We start from the raw sequence: 17,565 nt of genomic DNA, 5'->3' as shown, positions 1-17,565 counted from the left end.
CTAGGACACAGTTCACAAAAGCAGACCTTGAGGCAAAAGTAATTTGAGTATTTCTCTAGGGCCAGAATTCCAGCTCTGAGTGAAAAATAAAACCTATCATATGGTGTTTTTGTTTGGGAATTTTTAAAATTCACTTACCTTCATGTACTTTTAAATACAGCGAATTATTATTCAAAATAATAATTAAATGTTAGACTTTTACTGACTCGACATTAATGGCCCCCTAACTTTGGATCAGCAAAAGTAAGTTGCTTTCAGGTTTAAAATCTCAAGTAGTTTATGCTTTTTGTCTTTATCTGAGTGGTTCTCCAAATGCATATGGGCTACCCCAGAGAACTTGTTAAAGATACTGGTCTTCTCTGTTTCCATGAAATTTTGAATCAGAACAGGTAGGACCCAGGAGTCAATAGCACATTCCCTAGATGATTTCCACTACAGATAAGCAAAAGCAGTTGGCATCTGTGTTGGGAATCTCTGATGCTTTAAGATGTCCTGAAAATTATTGTCTCTGAGAATTGGGATGTCACATAACAACAGTGACCACATATTTAATTTTGGATTCCTTGAGTGTTGTAACAGTGGTTCTCTTAACAGATCTCGGTGAATGCCAGCAGTATCCCCAAGCAAATACAGTCCCTCTCTGTTCATGACTCTCAGGTATGTTCTGCCAGTCATTTCAATTTGACATACTTTGTGGAAAGAACTTTAGAACATCTGAGTATTTGAGACTGGTAGGCAATTTCAAGATAGTGCTTCCATACCAGGATTTGTAAAGTCTTTCTTATGAAGAAGAGTACTGTTGCTATTGGCTATCTTTTGCAGGATGTCCAATCATTAAATGATAGGTTCAAGAGCAAGACTACCAGAACTATTCTTAAATGGCTGGTTCTCTGGAAAATAAGGAACGAATATGACTCACAAATCTCTTATATTTCCACCACAACATATTGTGGTTAACTGATGCTTTACTTTTTGCTCCTGGTTGGATTCTTATAACCTCCTTTCATAGTTCTTTTATCACTGAATTTTATGAGCCCATTCATCTCTACAACTTGCCTTGTAAAAATTATAGGCAGTGTCTTGTGAAATATCTTTAATGCATAATTATAAAAGGTATAGAATACAACACCATGAGTCATGCTGGGCATTGAAGGATGCTCAGTAAACCAGCAGAAGAACCATGGACAGAGAGGCACAGTGCAGGCCTACATATTAGTTTTGTTATGTAATTCATAGACAAGCCTTTTAGCTATCAAAGTGATTATGCCTTAAAACATCATTAGCCTTATACTTTATTCTAAATATATGGATTCCATTTCAATTTATTTCTATTTTACCTGATCTGTGTTTTATGAAATAGCTATATATTGGGGAGATGGTTAGAGGGAGGAGTTTCATGGGTACTGGAAGTCTATTTGAGGTCTAATATCTAGTCCTTGGCTTTTATTTTATAGCTTAGGTCGCAAAGGCTTGCAGAGATTAGTTTGCAGCCCACTTCATTATATTACTTCCACAACAACCTTTGGGAATGTGTTATCCCTATTTCATAAATGGGAAAATAGGTTCAGAGAACGATTTGTCCATGGTTGCATAAATTGTCAGCACTGGGTCTTGACCTGAAATCGTGTTTTCTTTTTCACACTCTATAAGCAGTGCTACTCCTGTGGATGGCTTTGTGGAGAGTGGATGTTGAGTCATTCACCATTGATAATCTGTATTTAATGAAATAGGCCATAAGTGAGAGAAAGATAAAGATTCCTTACTTTGCCATCTTAAAGCTTATGGCCCACATTTAGTATATCACCAGGGCCGAGTGGATGACAGTCTCTTTTATGAATTAGATGGTACCAATGTAAATGGCTGCCACTCCTTTAGACCAGCTATTGTAAAATTAGTTATTCATAGAATCCATGCTGAGACTGAGGCTATGTAGGAAACATTCATACTAAAAAGTATGGCGGGAATTTGGTATCATTGTATTTCTCATGGGAAAGTGTTGTGAGAAGAAATATGGCCTGTAGGCATTGAGCCATCGTTTTTAAATTGTCAGAAGAAAAGAACTATATAAATTGACAGATACTGTGATTTTTATTCATTCCTTTCCCAATGAAGTTTACAACACTGTTTGCTGCTTTGTTTTTGAAGGGCCAACCCAATGCTAGTGAAGACTACAGAGAAGCCTCTTGTGCCGTGAACCTGGTCTTAAGATTAAGGTAAATAAAACTGTTCTTCACTTTTTAAAACATTTTTCCTACACTGTGGTATTCTGATCTCTCTCATCAACTTTTCATATTAGCATAGAATAAAATTTTTATCTTATTTGATTTCTCCCAAACAACCAGTGCATACCACATACCAAGAACTATATACAGTCTTAATTGCTTTCTGAAGAATATGAAAGAAACATACAGATGAGTGTCTGAAGGTTCAATGTACCTGTCATTAAAGTTTTCCTGCTTTTCTTTCTTATGTTTTCTTTAAACAATGTTAAGATCACAGTAAGAGATTTTTAATGAGTTTCTTTCACACTTCAGCAGTCAGTCTCCGACAGAAATAAACCATGCCTATACTACAAGTTGCCTGTTCGGAACATTTTCAGTGGCAGGTTTGATCAGCCACTGTGGAGAAATGACAGATATATTTTGAAAGAACTTTCACTCTTGAAGGAAATGGATACAAATATGGTACCTGACAGTTGATAGCTTAGCGAATGAAGGCTGATTCTATTTTAAACTTTTTAAAAAAAACTTTAAAATTCTATCTTTGCAGGTTCTTCTTTGTTAACATATGTTACATTTGAGTTGTTTATTAGATAACAAGGAGATGTTAAGTAAACATTTGGATGCATGGTTTTCTATCTGGGCAAGAAATGTAAATTTGAGAACTGTTGATGCATAGGCTATTTTAGGCTATGAAATGAGATGAATCACCTAAGTAGATGAAGGTAGAACAAAGGAGAGGGTTGGTACCCAGATAGCTTAGAATCCACAGACTGAAAGGAGATGCTGGTGAGGGAGAGAAGAGAGCGATTATCCTGTGAACCTGGTGGAACAAATGTTTCCAGGAGAGTTGAAAGCTACATCAACTGCTGCTAATAGACCACGTACAATGAGAATTAAGAATTGACCATTGTATTTGGCCAAATGGAATACATCCTTGACTTTGGCAAGAGCTGCTTCAGTGGAGCGATGGGAACAAAATCCTGATCAAACTGAGTTCAAGACACAATGGCAAGAGAAAAATAGAGTGACAGGATATAGCTAACTTGTATTATCCTGGAAAGCTCTTGCTGGAAATTCTTGACACAAGTGATCAAAAAATGGATGAGAGAAGCTCAGTGAGAATAGGGAGTTAAAGGAGATTTTAAGTAATTGGGAAAAATCCAGTAGAGAAGGAAAAATTGTATGAGAGAGACAATATTACAAGATTGATGCCCCTAAATCATTGAGCAGGTATGTCATCCAGACATCCATGTGGCTAGAGTTAGGAGAATGGAAAGTTCAGGGGTTGGGCAGTGCAGCAAACAATGAAAACAAGAGGAACTAGAGGCAGTTAGAGGTGTCAGATATTGGTAGATTCTAATAGTTTCTATTTTCTCATTAAGTTAAAGAATGTTGTCATTTAAACATGAGCAAGGGAAAGAAGGCACTTAAGGTTTGAGGAAAGAGGAAAATAATTGTGTAGTAGAGTGGGAGAGTATATTTACTAGGGGGATGTGGTAAAATTAACAGATGCACTAGGAATTCCTTGAGCTTCATGAGGATGAACTCTAAGTGCTTTTGAAATGGGTGTTGTCCCAGTGCTCCAGATGTAGGTTTAATGTGTGACTATAATTAAAATAGAAAATATAATAGTTCAAAGTTGTAGCATTGTAGAGTTGGCATGGAGATCTCGTCTGTGTAGGGTGAAGTCCCTAGCTCTCTTCTCTCAACATCAGTATCCTCTCAGAGGTCCAGCTTCCTTCTCCTAGAACTTGTCTAGCCTCAACCTCTCTTGACAATCAGAAGCCTGCACTTCAGCATTGGTGTTGTCCCTACAATTTCTTTACTTAGATCTTTCTACTTGAAATTTATTCTGGATCATTTGCTCACCTCATGAGCCAGTCTATGTGGCAGGAAGCTGGAAGAGTTTGAACAAAAAGTACTTGCTCTTTTCTGTAATGTTTTCATTCTGCTCTATCACAATACTTAAATTCTGACTTATCTACATCTACATCCACACACAGATACACATAGATGTGCACCCGGACAGAAGTAAATGTGTGTGTACATCTGCAAACATATCCATACGTGCGCTCATCAGTGAATCACTGGTCTACACTGTGTGTGGATAACAGTGAGCGTGCTTGCCTTTCTTGCCTCCTGAAGTTATTCGTGTATGATGTTTACTTTTGTTGTATTCTAAGAACTAGTAAATAAGAAACTGGTTCAACCAGCCTTTCATCAGTCCTTAACTAGTTCTGTGTGGGTGGCTGCCTGCCTTTCCCTCTTGGAAAGGTCAGTCTGACTTTTAAAAAACTATAACATTTACAGACCTACCTGCTAGGGGCATGGCTTCCTTCCTCATTGTGTACCTACCTGCCTTCTCCTGTTCACCTGTACCTCTTATACCTCCCTTTATTCTGTGAGTACAGAACTAGGAAATATTTACTTTCCCAAATAAATTGTGACTCTAGGTAGTATTTGTCTCCTTTATTCACTTCTGTTGATCATAGACAAAAGACTAAGGAGACCGAAATATATTACTGCCTTTAAAACTAGCTACTTATATGTAAAATTAGGAATATGGATTTAAAACGTAAGGTCAGTGTCAAGTACTGTGCATAGTTAAAATATAAATTTCTTTTTTTTTCTTCATGCACATTGCAAATGCTCTCTTGGCTATTGTGTACACAGTAATGTCATCTGATGATAAAAATAGAACATCATAAAGTAAGGTATAGAAAAAGGAAATACTCTTAAATGCAGGCAGAAAATACCAACTGGACCACCTTCTGATTTATATACTGTCAGGAAACAGTAATACACATTTTGGCTTGAGTGAAAAATTGTACATATATTTTATCATTAGTTTATTTTTTCATTTAAAAATTTCACAGAAAACATCTGATTTTTAGAATCATGTCATTGATTAGGAAAAATGATAGAACTATCAATTCAATTGTAAATTCCAGATGTCCACCCATGGGTGGCTCATACCTATAACTCTAGCTACTCAGGAGTCTGAGATCTGAGGATCATGGTTCAAAGCCAGCCCGGGCAGGAAAGTCTGTGAGACTCATCTTCAATAAACCACTAGAAACCAGAAATGGCACTGTGGCTTAAGCAGTAGAGCACTTACCTTGAGCGCAGGGACAGAGCCCAAGCCCAGAGTTCAAGCCACACGACCGACAAAGAAAAGGGAAAAAAAAGTAAATTCCTTTGTGTTCAACGCTGTCTACGCTTGGGTAACTCAACTGTATGGATGCTGTTTACATCTTTGCTGAAGGAATGTCGTATCAGCTTGCTTATAGCAAATGTGCCTTCTTAATATGTTAGCTGTACCCTAAGACATCAAGAGACCATTTAAAGGCCTCAGATCAACCTCATGACTTTCTTTCTATAGAGAAAAGTGGTCTCCAGAATATACTAGAATATTTTCCTCTTTTCTGTTTCATCTTTTTTTTTCTCAAAACTAAGATTTGAACTCAGAGCCTCATGTGTGCTAGGCAGGGGCTATACCACCTGAGTTACACCTCAATTCTTTTTAGGTTTAGTTGTTTTTCAGATAGAATCTTGAATTTCTTCTCACAATGGCTCCAGACTTTGATCCTCCTACTTTTAGCCTGCCATGTACCTAGGACTACAGCATATGCTTAGTGATTGAAACACTTTCTCATGGATGTTTTATCCTGCCATCTTTGAACCACAGTCCTCCCAGTCTCTATCTCCTGAAAAGCTAGGATTTTAAGTTTAAGTCACTGGGACTTGTCTTATTATTTTAATTTCTTTAGGAAAAGGGGCATTGTAAAGATCAGACAGATAATTTTGGTTTCAGAAAGAAAGTTAAATCTATGAGAAACAATGTCGATGCCTGTTTTAGTATTAGTGTGCCTGAATTCTTACTCTACCTTATCATTATTCAGGAGTTAGGCTTCTTCAACTACTTTTGAGCCTGGAAAATAGGCATAATTGCATAATTCTTACCAGTTAATTGGCTGGCTGAGAGGCTTAGTAATTTTTCCCCCAAAGGTTAAATAGTGTAGACATAGTGTTGAGTTGTACAGGGCTTTTTAGTATATGTTCTCCCATCCCTCCTAAACAAACCACTTATTTACTGCTTTTTTTGTGCAAGGTTTTATTGGAAATGCAAAGGTGAATAAGACAAGGTTTCTATACTCTTTAAGAGCTTACCATGGAGGTGGAGAGATCACAGCCTGCATAAATGACTCTACTACAAAGTAGAAAGTAATAAATGCAATAAGAATTGTGATAAATAGAAGCAGTATGGGTAGGTAGAGGAAGGTGAGGGATTTTTGTCTATAGATTATCCTTGGTTTGCTTGTTCCCATAGAAACTACTGTTTATGGTTTTTCTTTTCCTTTTTTTGAATTAATTTTATTGTCAAGGTGCTATACAGAGGGGTTACAGTTATATAAGTAAGGTAGTGAGTACATTTCTTGTCAAACTGTTATCCCCTCCCTCATTTTTCTCCCACTTTCCTACCCCCCTAATTTTACATATTGTCTTGTGAGTATCACTATTGCATTGGTTCTGTCCTTTGTCCCACCATTTTGTTGTTCGTCTTCCCTTTCCTAATTCAGATAAACATATATACAATTCCCAGGGTACCAAAATCAAATACAGTGATAGCAGGGGATAAACCATAGGGGAAAAATACAAAAGAAAAAAAGAAATCATAACAACCATTTTGAGAAGAGTAATGAGTAAGCTAAATCCAGGGGCAGTGTCAGACTGTGCGCCTTGAGGAAGAGCTTGAAGTCCTACATTATTTCTGACATGACTATGTTTGCTTTTCAGTAGGGTGTTACACATTGTTATGTAGATGCCAGATTATTAGGACTGCAGTTCTCCAGTCTCAAAAATATTTGGCACTTTACTTAACTTTTTAGATGTTCTTTTTGGGTTATTTTCTTTCTTTTGAGAATTGGAGTGATTGTTGTATATCTTAGCTTTATTGTTAGTCCTATCCTCCCAAAGGACTGAGTGCCTACTGTCTACCATGGACCAGATACTGTGATAAGCATCTTATAACCCTCATCTTATTTAATCATCATATACCATCATAAAATTGGCACTGTCACTGACATGCACAGGTGAGTGGTTTAAAGTTCCAATTCATGTAGCAAGTTGTCCCAACACTACAAAGCTCTTAAGAAGCAGATAGAGGTCTCCTTGAAAACAGCCAGAAATGTGTATACTTTTTAAGATTTTTGCATGTACCTGTCTTATCATTAACATTTTACATTCATATTGTTTTGACAATGTTTCCTGACAAACTCATCATTCAATATTTTGACAGGAATATCTGAAAATATTTTTCTTGGAGGAGAATTTAAAGATGATGATTGAAATAACTACCAGCAATTGCTTTACTTTATCATTTTAAAAGCATTGTCACATCCCTTGGTTGACTTAATTTTTCCTTTTGTCCCAAATTTTCTGCCAATAGATGAGGAAGGAAGACCTGAGACGTTGGGTGGACTCCCTGTAGTCTTGTTAATTTGCATAGGTTGGCAGGCGCCTAGGTACTAGATGCTCATGTAGCATTTCTTGGTAGTACAGAGAGATAATATAAGTAGCTGATAGAGGGTAATGTAGAGTGTTGCCTTTTATGTATATAAAATCCATTTGCAAATAAACATGCTAAAGGAAGAGTTAGATTCAGAAAGATTTAGTAGTATTAGAAAAGCAAAAAAGAAGAATTAATAACAATCTATTATGCAATACCATTTTTATACTGGAATAAGAAGACACTAAGTACATATACTATAAACAATAGAAAAGACATAGTTGTTTAAAGGTGATTTACTTCTTTATTTTCAATTTATGTATAGTAACCATGCAGATTTAGAATGTCACAATTAATTGAGAGAAAACAAGAAATAAAACCATATTTTCATCACTGATTGTTTCCTTCTTGACATTCTTCTAGATTTTTCTTCTCATACATATTAGTTTAGACATTACTTTTTAAAAATACTATTGCATAAGCGTTATATTTTGTTATAAATTATGTAGTATTTTATAGTTTACCTAGTAATATGTTTTAGATATCTTTTCTTATCAACGAATATAAATCTATGCATTCCTTTTTTTTCTGCTTATGTGGTGCTGAGGAATAGAACCCAGAGCCTCATGCATGCGAGGCAAGCACTTTACCACTGAGCCACCTTTCCAGCCCCGTCTATGCATTCCTTTTTAATGGCTGTTTTATTTTTTGATTGAATGTACCAAAACTTAAATGACTAAAAACATGAGAGCAGATGTAAATCAGTGGTAGAGCATTTATCTACCATGATGAGGTCCTAGGTTCCAAGTGGAACATTGGGTAAAAGTGTAATATTTGTTATTTAGAGAGTTCCCAGTCTTGATGTTACAGTATATAAAAACTTATACTATACAAATGCACATGGCAGTTTTTTAGGGATAGCAGAAGATGTCAAAATCCTTATAGTTGCATTCTTATAGTAGGATTTTACTTAAGGGGCCCTGCACTGAATAGTTGCTAAAATGAATGATTGCTTACCAGTAAGAGAACCAAAAGTAGGGGTTCTTTTTTAATTAGGCCCTTTGGATTCTTCCTTCTAATGCATATGTTTTAAATAATCATTCTTTATCTGTTTGCTGTGAGCACCTTAGATTTAGAGGAAGTGACATATGAGCACATGGCAATTGGGGATGGTGAGAGGTTGACGTTGTGTTCTTAGGATCCTTTGTAATGCCCAGAATGATTCTTAATACAAGGTACCTTCCACAAATTTATTATCAAGATGTCTCATGGAATTTTTTTTCTTGACAGCTCTTTTCTTTTTGACATTGTAGTAGAAATGTATACAATAATATGTCCTTGCAAGATTTCATCTGTAAAAAATTCACAGGCAAATTATTACTTTATAACTTCTATATTTTGTTCTGCCTTTCAAACAAACTCCAGGCAGCTGCGTGAGAACAGTGTCTGCAGGAGACAGAACATTCTCTGCCCTTCATGTACATGTAGCCTGCATTACTTCTCCAGGCCTATTTTTAGTATCCATTGGCGTTACCTACCTCCATGTCTCGAGTCTCAGTATTTACTTTGTAAAGTGCTAGTTTAGTAATGCTGTCTTCTCTTGTATCCATCTCTGACAGAATGTTGCCTAGTAAGTTTTCCTCATCTTCCCTTTTCCCATTTAAGATCAATGAAGGCAGACACCTGTCCATAGTGGAAGCTGGCATATCTCTGTGGTACTAATTCAGGCTTGCAGCTCTCATACAGTACTGTCAGGGGCTTCTCATCCACACTTTCAAAGAAATAGAATTCAGTGTGCAAGTTCCCATGACCCATTAGCATCCATGTCAGGAATTAAACCCTGATATCATCTGTAAGCAGGGATTGGGCGGGGAGTGGGGGGTGTCTTTCTCATTTTAAGTTCCATTGTGCTGGGAGTGGTGGCTGGTCATGCATGCTAGAGCAATGAGCTGTTTTTGGAATGTACATATCTTCCATGAACCTCTGCTCCTTTCTTTTGAGGCTTTTAGTGTCAGGACATTGATAAGCATGAATACAAAATGTCTTAAAAGTAGTGGGGTCCTTGAAAGGCTGTAGTGGTATTTAAGTCAATGTTAATTAGCTGATATCTTATGTGGCCACAGCCTGAAATTTTATCTCATACTGTAGTATTTTAAGTTATCCTTTCTACCACTCTGTAGAGCCTGTCTCCTTTTTCCTTTTTTATATTCCACCTTTCCTAGCTGCTGATGAGGTAACCTGCTGCTCTTTAGCATTCTGAAAATTCTCTCCAGTTTTACCCAGGAAGCTTGTCTCGTAGGACTTGTCCTCTTGATCAGAGCTGAATAATTCTAGAGACTGTTTGCAAAGTTATTTCAGCTTTCAGTTACCATATCCCTGGAGATAATGAGTGGTAAGATTTCTTCCTCTAACGCTGAGTTTTGGAAAGGTAACAAGCACATTTTAGTTTGGGGACTTTCTTTGCATTAACTCTCTTCCCCCCAGCCACCATTGGAGCCACACTTCTTGGAATACAATTTCAACTTTATTTTTGCAACCCCCAAAGTGCTAGAAAACTCTGTTCTCTCTGGCAAAATTCATAAATTGTTACCTGGATGTGTCGTGGAAAGCCTCTGCTGCTGCCTAGTGGATTTCATTGGTCAGTCTTTGTATTCATTTACCATAACAATTTACTGCAAAACCTTCTAACTTGAAACAGCACAAGTTGTCTTCCAGTGCTGTGGGTCACAAGTTCAGCACAAATCTCCGTGGACTAAAATCAGGGTGTCAGCATCTGTCCTGAGAGGCTCATGGGTATCAATCATCTCTTTCCTTGTCTTCTCTTAACTTTTTGAGGCTACTTTCCCCTTAGGCATAGATACCTAATCCATTTGCCGAGCTGGCAGCTTCATCTCCCCCTCACCCTGCTTCCGTCATCACATCTATTTCTGTGGTCAACAGTGGAGCAATTCTCTGATTTTAAAGATTCTTATTTAGGCCTCTAGATACCTTCTATCTCAAGGTCCTTAGTCACATCTACATAAATCTCTATTTCCATAGAAGCTAACCAACGTGATGTGTAGGTTCCTGAGATTCAGCCATAGACATTTTGGTGGAGCTACAGTTCTAAAGGTAGACAAATATTTTACTGTTTCTCTCTTTTTCTTTTCAACCCATGGTATATAATAATTTAATTTCTGATTTTTTTTCTGTTTTCTCCCTGGTTCCACATTCTTTGGTATTACAGAAGCCTCCCATATTCTTTACTCATCCTTCCCTGAGGTTGGGCAGGGAACTTTCATGTCCTTGGATTATTATTGTTACGGAATACGAGCGCCCTATCTCTATAGCATACCGAATACTACCAAGAAAGTAGCCATGCATAACTCTTCCTTTTTTATATCTTTATAATATACCAGAGACAATTATATGAAAACAGGCAGTTGCCTCTCTCAGCTCTTTAGAGTACAAGAGGGATGGCTGAAGAGCGTATGACAGTTTTTGGAGGTATATCTTCCTACAAAGTCTGAGCTCAGTCCATGGCTCCCATGTGGTCTCTTCCCTTAGAATCTAACAGCTATTTTTTCTGCTAGCATAAATGTAGAGCATGTGTAACCTTTCACTGTGACAAACAATGCTACCTTACTTGATATTTCCCAGAGAAGAATGTGCACATAGACAGAAGTCAGGAAAGTACATGGCAAAGTTAAGGAATTTCAAGTTTTCAGTTGGTGGCTGGAATAATAATTACTATTATAGCCTGCTAGCCACATTTAAGGAAATTTGTTCTTGGACAATACCCAGTGCCTTATTTCCTTTAATTCTAATATGGCTATAGAATAGATACTACATTATTCTCATTTACAGATGAAAAAAATTCCTCAAAGCTCAGAAGTTAATTTACTTGACTACAGAGTCATATCTGAGCAAGAATTCCAATTTGTGTTATCTGATCCTGGTAGGTCCTCATTTACCCACTATCCCGAATAGCTTGCAATAAAAGAAAGGCTATAAATAGTGTAATAGAGACTAAGTTATGAATTTTATGCTATGGAATTTGAATTTTATTCTGTAATAATGAGTACTAATAAAATATTTTGGTAGTACTGTGTTAAGAGGATTATCAGAACTTTTCTCTTGTAGAAATAGGAATTTATTTTCCTATTGCCTCCATTCCTGTTACTATGCCTTGTTAGATATGTATTCCAGATGTTGCATGGTAGCTAGGAGGGAATTGGCAAAGGCAGGGTCTCCTCTTCCTTAGGTGACTTTGCTTAGTCTTCTGTAGAGCTTGTTTCACACTGTGTTTCTTTGTGTACTGATAGATGATTCTAAGAATATCTGGTCAGGGCTTAAAAGCCGGAGACTAGGGTTATTGCTAGTTCCATTTCCAAATGCTGATAGAAATCTTGTCAATAACATAGTGCATAGTCAATAGCCTAGGCTTTTGCTGAAGTTAACCTCACTTAGTTTGTGAAATTCTAAGTATATTATTATGGAATAAAATGAGCCCTGGGGTCAAATCACTTGTAGATGCACGGTATTCCTCAAGAAAGTACCTATGGAATCGCAGAGTTGGGGGAAAGAGATTGACATCAGTAGCAGGATATTGTGCCAGATTTGGAGGCCAGTAGCTGGTAGTCATATGTTAATGAGATTAGGATGAGATAAGGATATAACTAAAGAGTGCCAAGAATCAACAACAAAGCAGGCAGAAAGAACAAAGTAAGAGACAGCTATTAGAAATCACAGGTATGGGCAGTGTGGTTTCTACCAGTTTTCATTTCCTAGGTTCTGGTCTATACTTGGGGCCTGTGGATGATATGTTACAAGTAGCAGAGCTTAGCCCAATGTTTATTAAAAAACAACAAAGCATAGACTAAGAAAGATGTAGAAAATATATTTTGTCTTTTAAGGAACTGTGTCAAAGTAAAACTTCATAAGGGTCTTAATTTAATCAGAATTTGTCTGCATAATATAAATAGAGTTTATCTTCCATGTTACCAGTTGTCAGTGCAATTAAAAAGCAGAAAGTCAGAAAGCAGAAAGTTAAGAAAACTACCTTTCAAAAACATTTTTCAGAAAATAAGACTCTGGGCTGGGAAGGTGGCTCAGTGGTAGAGCTCTTGCCTTGCATGCCTGAGGCCCTGGGTTTGATTCCTCAACACTACATAAGCAAAAAGAAAAAAGCCGGAAGTGGTGCTGTGGTTCAAGTGGTAGAGCGCTAGCCTTGAGGTGAAGAGCTGAGGGACAGCGTCCGGGCCCAGAGTTCAGGCCCCATGACCGGACCCCCCCCACCCAAAAAAATGAGCCTCTTCACTCTCTTTATTCTACTTAATTCACTGAGTTTCCTCAGTGAGATAAGTAGGTTAGGAACTTTAATCACTAAAGGAAAATAGACATTTTGGTGGACTTTTTAAAGAATTTGGATATTGGAGATTCTGTAAAACATACCTGCTCACAAAACATTTAATGGAAGTCCTCTTCAAAACTTTGGTTCATTTTTATTTTCAGAGATACATCTTTTTAAACAGCCGTGCGTGCGCGCGCGCGCGCGCGCGCGCACACACACACACACACACACACACACACACGGGCTTTTGCCTTTGATAAGAAAACAAATTTACTTTATCTTATACAGAGTCCTCCTGGAAAAGAACCTGCCCTCCCACACCCACACATTTGAGGCCTTCATCTGTGTTAACCAGGGAGGTGAGAGCATGCTGCAATGGGTCCTTTAAGATGACTCTTTAAGGCTCTACCTGTAGAATTTGTCAAAGTGCCAGCTGTTTGCCTTTGTTGTCTTAATGGAGAAGCTCAAGGGATTCTAGGAAATCAAACCCTGTATGTTTGTCTGGAGCTGGTTCTAGAGTTTCTTGCAGAGGAGCCAATACACGGTCAACCCAGTCAGAGGGCTGATGGCTTTTTCAGCTTTTGATCCTCTCCCTTCTTTCATGATTTGATTGAACCATTTTACTCCTTCTCCTGGAAGAAAAGGCTTTCTCTAAGAATGTTCATATGAAGTATTAGTCCTCTAAAAGACTTAAAATGAATGTTTATTACCACAGCATGGGCTAAACTCTCGCATTCTAAGTCACACCAAGGATGCAAGTTAGATTGGCCTTTTGACTGCATTAGCCCAACTGCTCTGTTGCAGGGAAGTGTTGTATTTGCTTGGAGTATTTTTAGCAATATCCCAGTAGCTAAGAAGAATCTTTTCTGTTTCTCAGAATATTCTGCCTCTCTCACCTCTCCTTTACCCAGAAGGTCAAAAAGAAAAAAAAGGGAGCTGAGAAATGGTGAAACTGAAAAATATTTATTAATCCTGCATTTGTTTTTTAATATAAAAATCAGTTTATTGAACAGTCTGTACTTTCTAGGGTAAAAAAAATCAAAAAGTTTTCTTGCTTTTTAGTTAGTGCTTTCAAAGAGCTCTGTGTGTCTTCCTTTCACACCTTTTAATGCCATCTTGGGCACTAGGCCATAGTTGTCAAGTCACCGAGGAATACAAGAAAGGCAGGTCTAGTTTAAACTTCTAGTTTGTGTTCAGTTTTGCCTTTTTCCTCTCCTGTCATCTGCTTGTTCCATCCTGCCTAAAGAAGGGATACAGCCCTCTCATCCATTCACCTTCTCCCTTTCCTCTTGATTCTCTTGATTGTCATTGCTTCTCTAAGACTAACTGGCTGCCATTCTTCTCTGAGGCAGGCATCCAGAGGTTTGCTCTTTGGCAGGAAGCTTGATGCACCCTCTGAGGAGATCTAGACTAGCTCTACTTCTTCCTTTTCCTGAAGATGTGAGCAGTGGTCCTCAGGAAATTGGTATTGTCAAGATGTCATGTTAGGGGCTACCATCCAAATTGCCCCTCTACCAACACAAACCAAGAGTGGGTATGTACACTCATACTCTGAGGACGCTCCTTCTCTGCCTTCTGTCATTCTTGCAGGTTTCCTTTTTCTTCCTTAGCAACATGACTTATGGAGATGGGACGCAGGTCTAGCTACATACTTCATTTATGTTGCATATATAACATAAATCATGCATATATACCTGTGTTTTAGAAAATGCAGGTGAATTTCTCCAAAATTTTCAGTACACTTATGCTTGGCCTACAACCCTATAATGAGTTCTGGTCAGAACTTTTCTACTTTTAGTGTGACACATGGACATTCAAAAAGTTGTGGAACTTTACAACATTTTGGATTTCAGATTTTTGAATTAGGAATGCTCAACATATAATTCACTTTTTTTAAATTGTGCTTTTATTTTTCAAGTGTTGTATACAAATTGTAAAAGGTTTTTTGCAGTGCATGTTTTGTGTTCTCTTTTTTCTTTCTGGGTTTCTTCAGCATACTGATTTTCCATATTATCTGAAGGGAGGGAGGTTTCCCTTCCTTTTCTGTTATTTATGTGAAAGGTGAATTAGGTAATACTGTCTTTGGCATTGGCCTATTAGAATTGTTACCTGTGGGCCCTTCAGGAATGGATGTGGTACACCCTGGGTTCCATGACATGGTGTTCTCAGTCTCCTTTCCCAGACTTCTTTGTCTCCTGTGATGGAGGCCAGAACTGCTCATTGCCTCTTTTCTTTTGTTTTCTTTTTCTTTTTTAAAAAATATTATTGTCAAGGCGATGTACAGAGGGGTTACAAGCTATCTAAATTAGGTAGTGATTACATTTCTCATCTAACTTGTTAGCCCTTCCCTCATTTTTGAGACAGACAAGTCTGTATTCACTCTCCATCCTCAGATGCCCCCACCAATGTCTTGGCATCTCTTCCACTGAAGGGCAGCAGCATGTGAGTCTTGAGTTTGTGGTATTGGGGGAGTGTGCACTTTCTTCGCTTTCTTAGCCACTGCCTGTATCTTAGAGAAATATTAGAGGCTCTTCTTTTTAGTGTTCCTGTCTTTTTTGTTGTTGTTGTATTGTTGATTGTGGGACTTGAATTCAAAGTCTGTCCCTGAACCTCTTTGTGCTCAAGACTATCACTCCACCAGTTGAGCCACAGTGCCACTTCTGGTTTTTGAGGGGTTAGGGATGAGAGTCTCACAGGGACTTTCCTTCCCAGGCTGGCTTTGAAACATGATCCACTGATCTTTGCCTCCTGAGCAGCTAGGATTACAGGCATGAGCCACCTGGTTGTTCCTGACTTTTCTATGAACAGCCTTCAGGAAAAATTCCTGTATTTTATCAAGATTACCATAAGGATAAATCAAGCAGATGCTCAGTAGCTCTTTATTAGTCTAGAATTGTCAATGATGTTAAGTAAATCACCGTGTTTAAGGACTCCAAACTTGATCATGGCGGCCTTGGACTCAAGTTGCATATTGAACAATAAGCAAGGATGATAGTTGTTTGATTTTAATCCAACTCTTTACCATATTATTCATGCTGAAACTATATAAAGGTCCATAAGTGTAAGGTTATGGTAAAGTGACATTACCTCCGCCATTAAACTGACCATACCCTTTAGGTATGCAACATTGTTACCAGGGTATTTCCTTGCACCCCAGAAATCAGCAATTGTACTTAAGTTCCTGCATAACTCAGAAAAAAATGAGACATTTACAGACATTTTAGCATGTTGCAGGGATGATCAAGAACTCTCAAACAACCTCCCCAGAGAAGGGAATATCGTTTTTTTTTTATTATAAAGTACTTTCTTTGCTCATTTTTGAGAAGTTGCATTCTACTAAATCCTCATTATAATGTCCTCATCTATTAGTTTGATATAAAGAATTCTGAGTATTGGGGATTAATTTTTTAAAAAAGCTTGCCATCACAACAGCAATGTCCTGTGTCTCCAGACACAGAGTTGTGTTTGGTCCAGAGTTGTGCTTGTGCGGTGCTTTGTAAGCATTGTACCCCTTCCTGCTATGACACTGCTGCAAGGACACTCTAAAGAGAAAATTCACACATTTTATGTTTTAGAAGTAGCTGTGAAGTGATTTAACCAAACAGGCAAATATTATTTAGCTCTATCTTAGAAATGGCCTCTTTATCTCTTTTGCACATATACATTTAACTGGTTCTGTTACTGTGCTTTGTATTATTTATTGCCAATTAAAAATTAGGAATCATCAGCCTCACTAGACTTGCAGGCTTACCTCTGTTGTTTACTGATGAGTAGATTTTTGTTGTTTTAGTTGCTATCGATGACTAATAAGTAGATCAATTCCATTTTCTCAACAAAAGTGGTTTTTTTATATTATGTTCATCGTATATAAAATGCTATACCAGAGGAATAGTAAAAAATCAAATAAAGTTAAATGATAAAGAAAAGTGTACTTGAATTTCCAAGTGATAGGTAGGCTTAAACATTATAGAAAATAAAACAGCACAGTGTGGTAACACATGTTTGTAATCCCAGTGCATGGGATACTTAGGCAAGAGGTACAGGAGTTTTAGGCCAATTGAGACTATGTGGAGAGAACCTGCCTTAGAATAAAAGGGGGGAGGGGAGAGAGAGAGAGAAAGAGACAAAGACCGAAATAGAGAGAGAGAGAGAAAACAATACTTCTTAACTATTAAGATTAGGAGCTTAAAAAAAAAAGACTAAAGCTACAACCAACTTCCTCTCCACCCTCAGTGAATACTTAACAGTTATGTAGCATTTTGCAAGCAGTTTAGATAGTTTTATTGACTCTCAGGAGGAACCTATGTCTTTAGATCCCATGGAGCTCCTAAATTGGGAGGAAAGGGGCTAGAATTTAAGGTGTTTTTCTAGGAACATCCAGACACATTGTCATCCCTGCCACTCCACTGAACAGTGCTGACATAACTTAAAAAATGAACTGTGTTCTAACATAGTATAATTGTTTGTTGTTTAACACAAAAGGAAGAGTGCTTGCTCCTTTG

General features: G+C 37.6%; 1 protein-coding gene across 2 annotated transcripts in view; it reads left to right on the top strand.

The window, feature by feature from the left end:
- Window positions 1-17,565, top strand: part of Stk39 (serine threonine kinase 39) — a 206,977-nt gene that overhangs the window by 110,347 nt on the left and 79,065 nt on the right. For both annotated transcript variants that reach the window (XM_013030494.1, XM_013030500.1), the window contains exons 12-13: window positions 595-657; window positions 2,146-2,213. In XM_013030494.1, coding sequence (XP_012885948.1) covers window positions 595-657; window positions 2,146-2,213 — 131 coding nt within the window. The remainder of the gene's footprint in view (window positions 1-594; window positions 658-2,145; window positions 2,214-17,565) is intronic.

This window comes from Dipodomys ordii, unplaced genomic scaffold, assembly GCF_000151885.1.
Source record: "Dipodomys ordii isolate 6190 unplaced genomic scaffold, Dord_2.0 Scaffold5, whole genome shotgun sequence".
Classification (NCBI taxonomy): Eukaryota; Metazoa; Chordata; class Mammalia; order Rodentia; family Heteromyidae; genus Dipodomys; species Dipodomys ordii.
The sequence above is the reverse complement of the archived record's forward strand: the minus strand, read 5'-3'. Positions and strand labels throughout refer to the sequence as shown.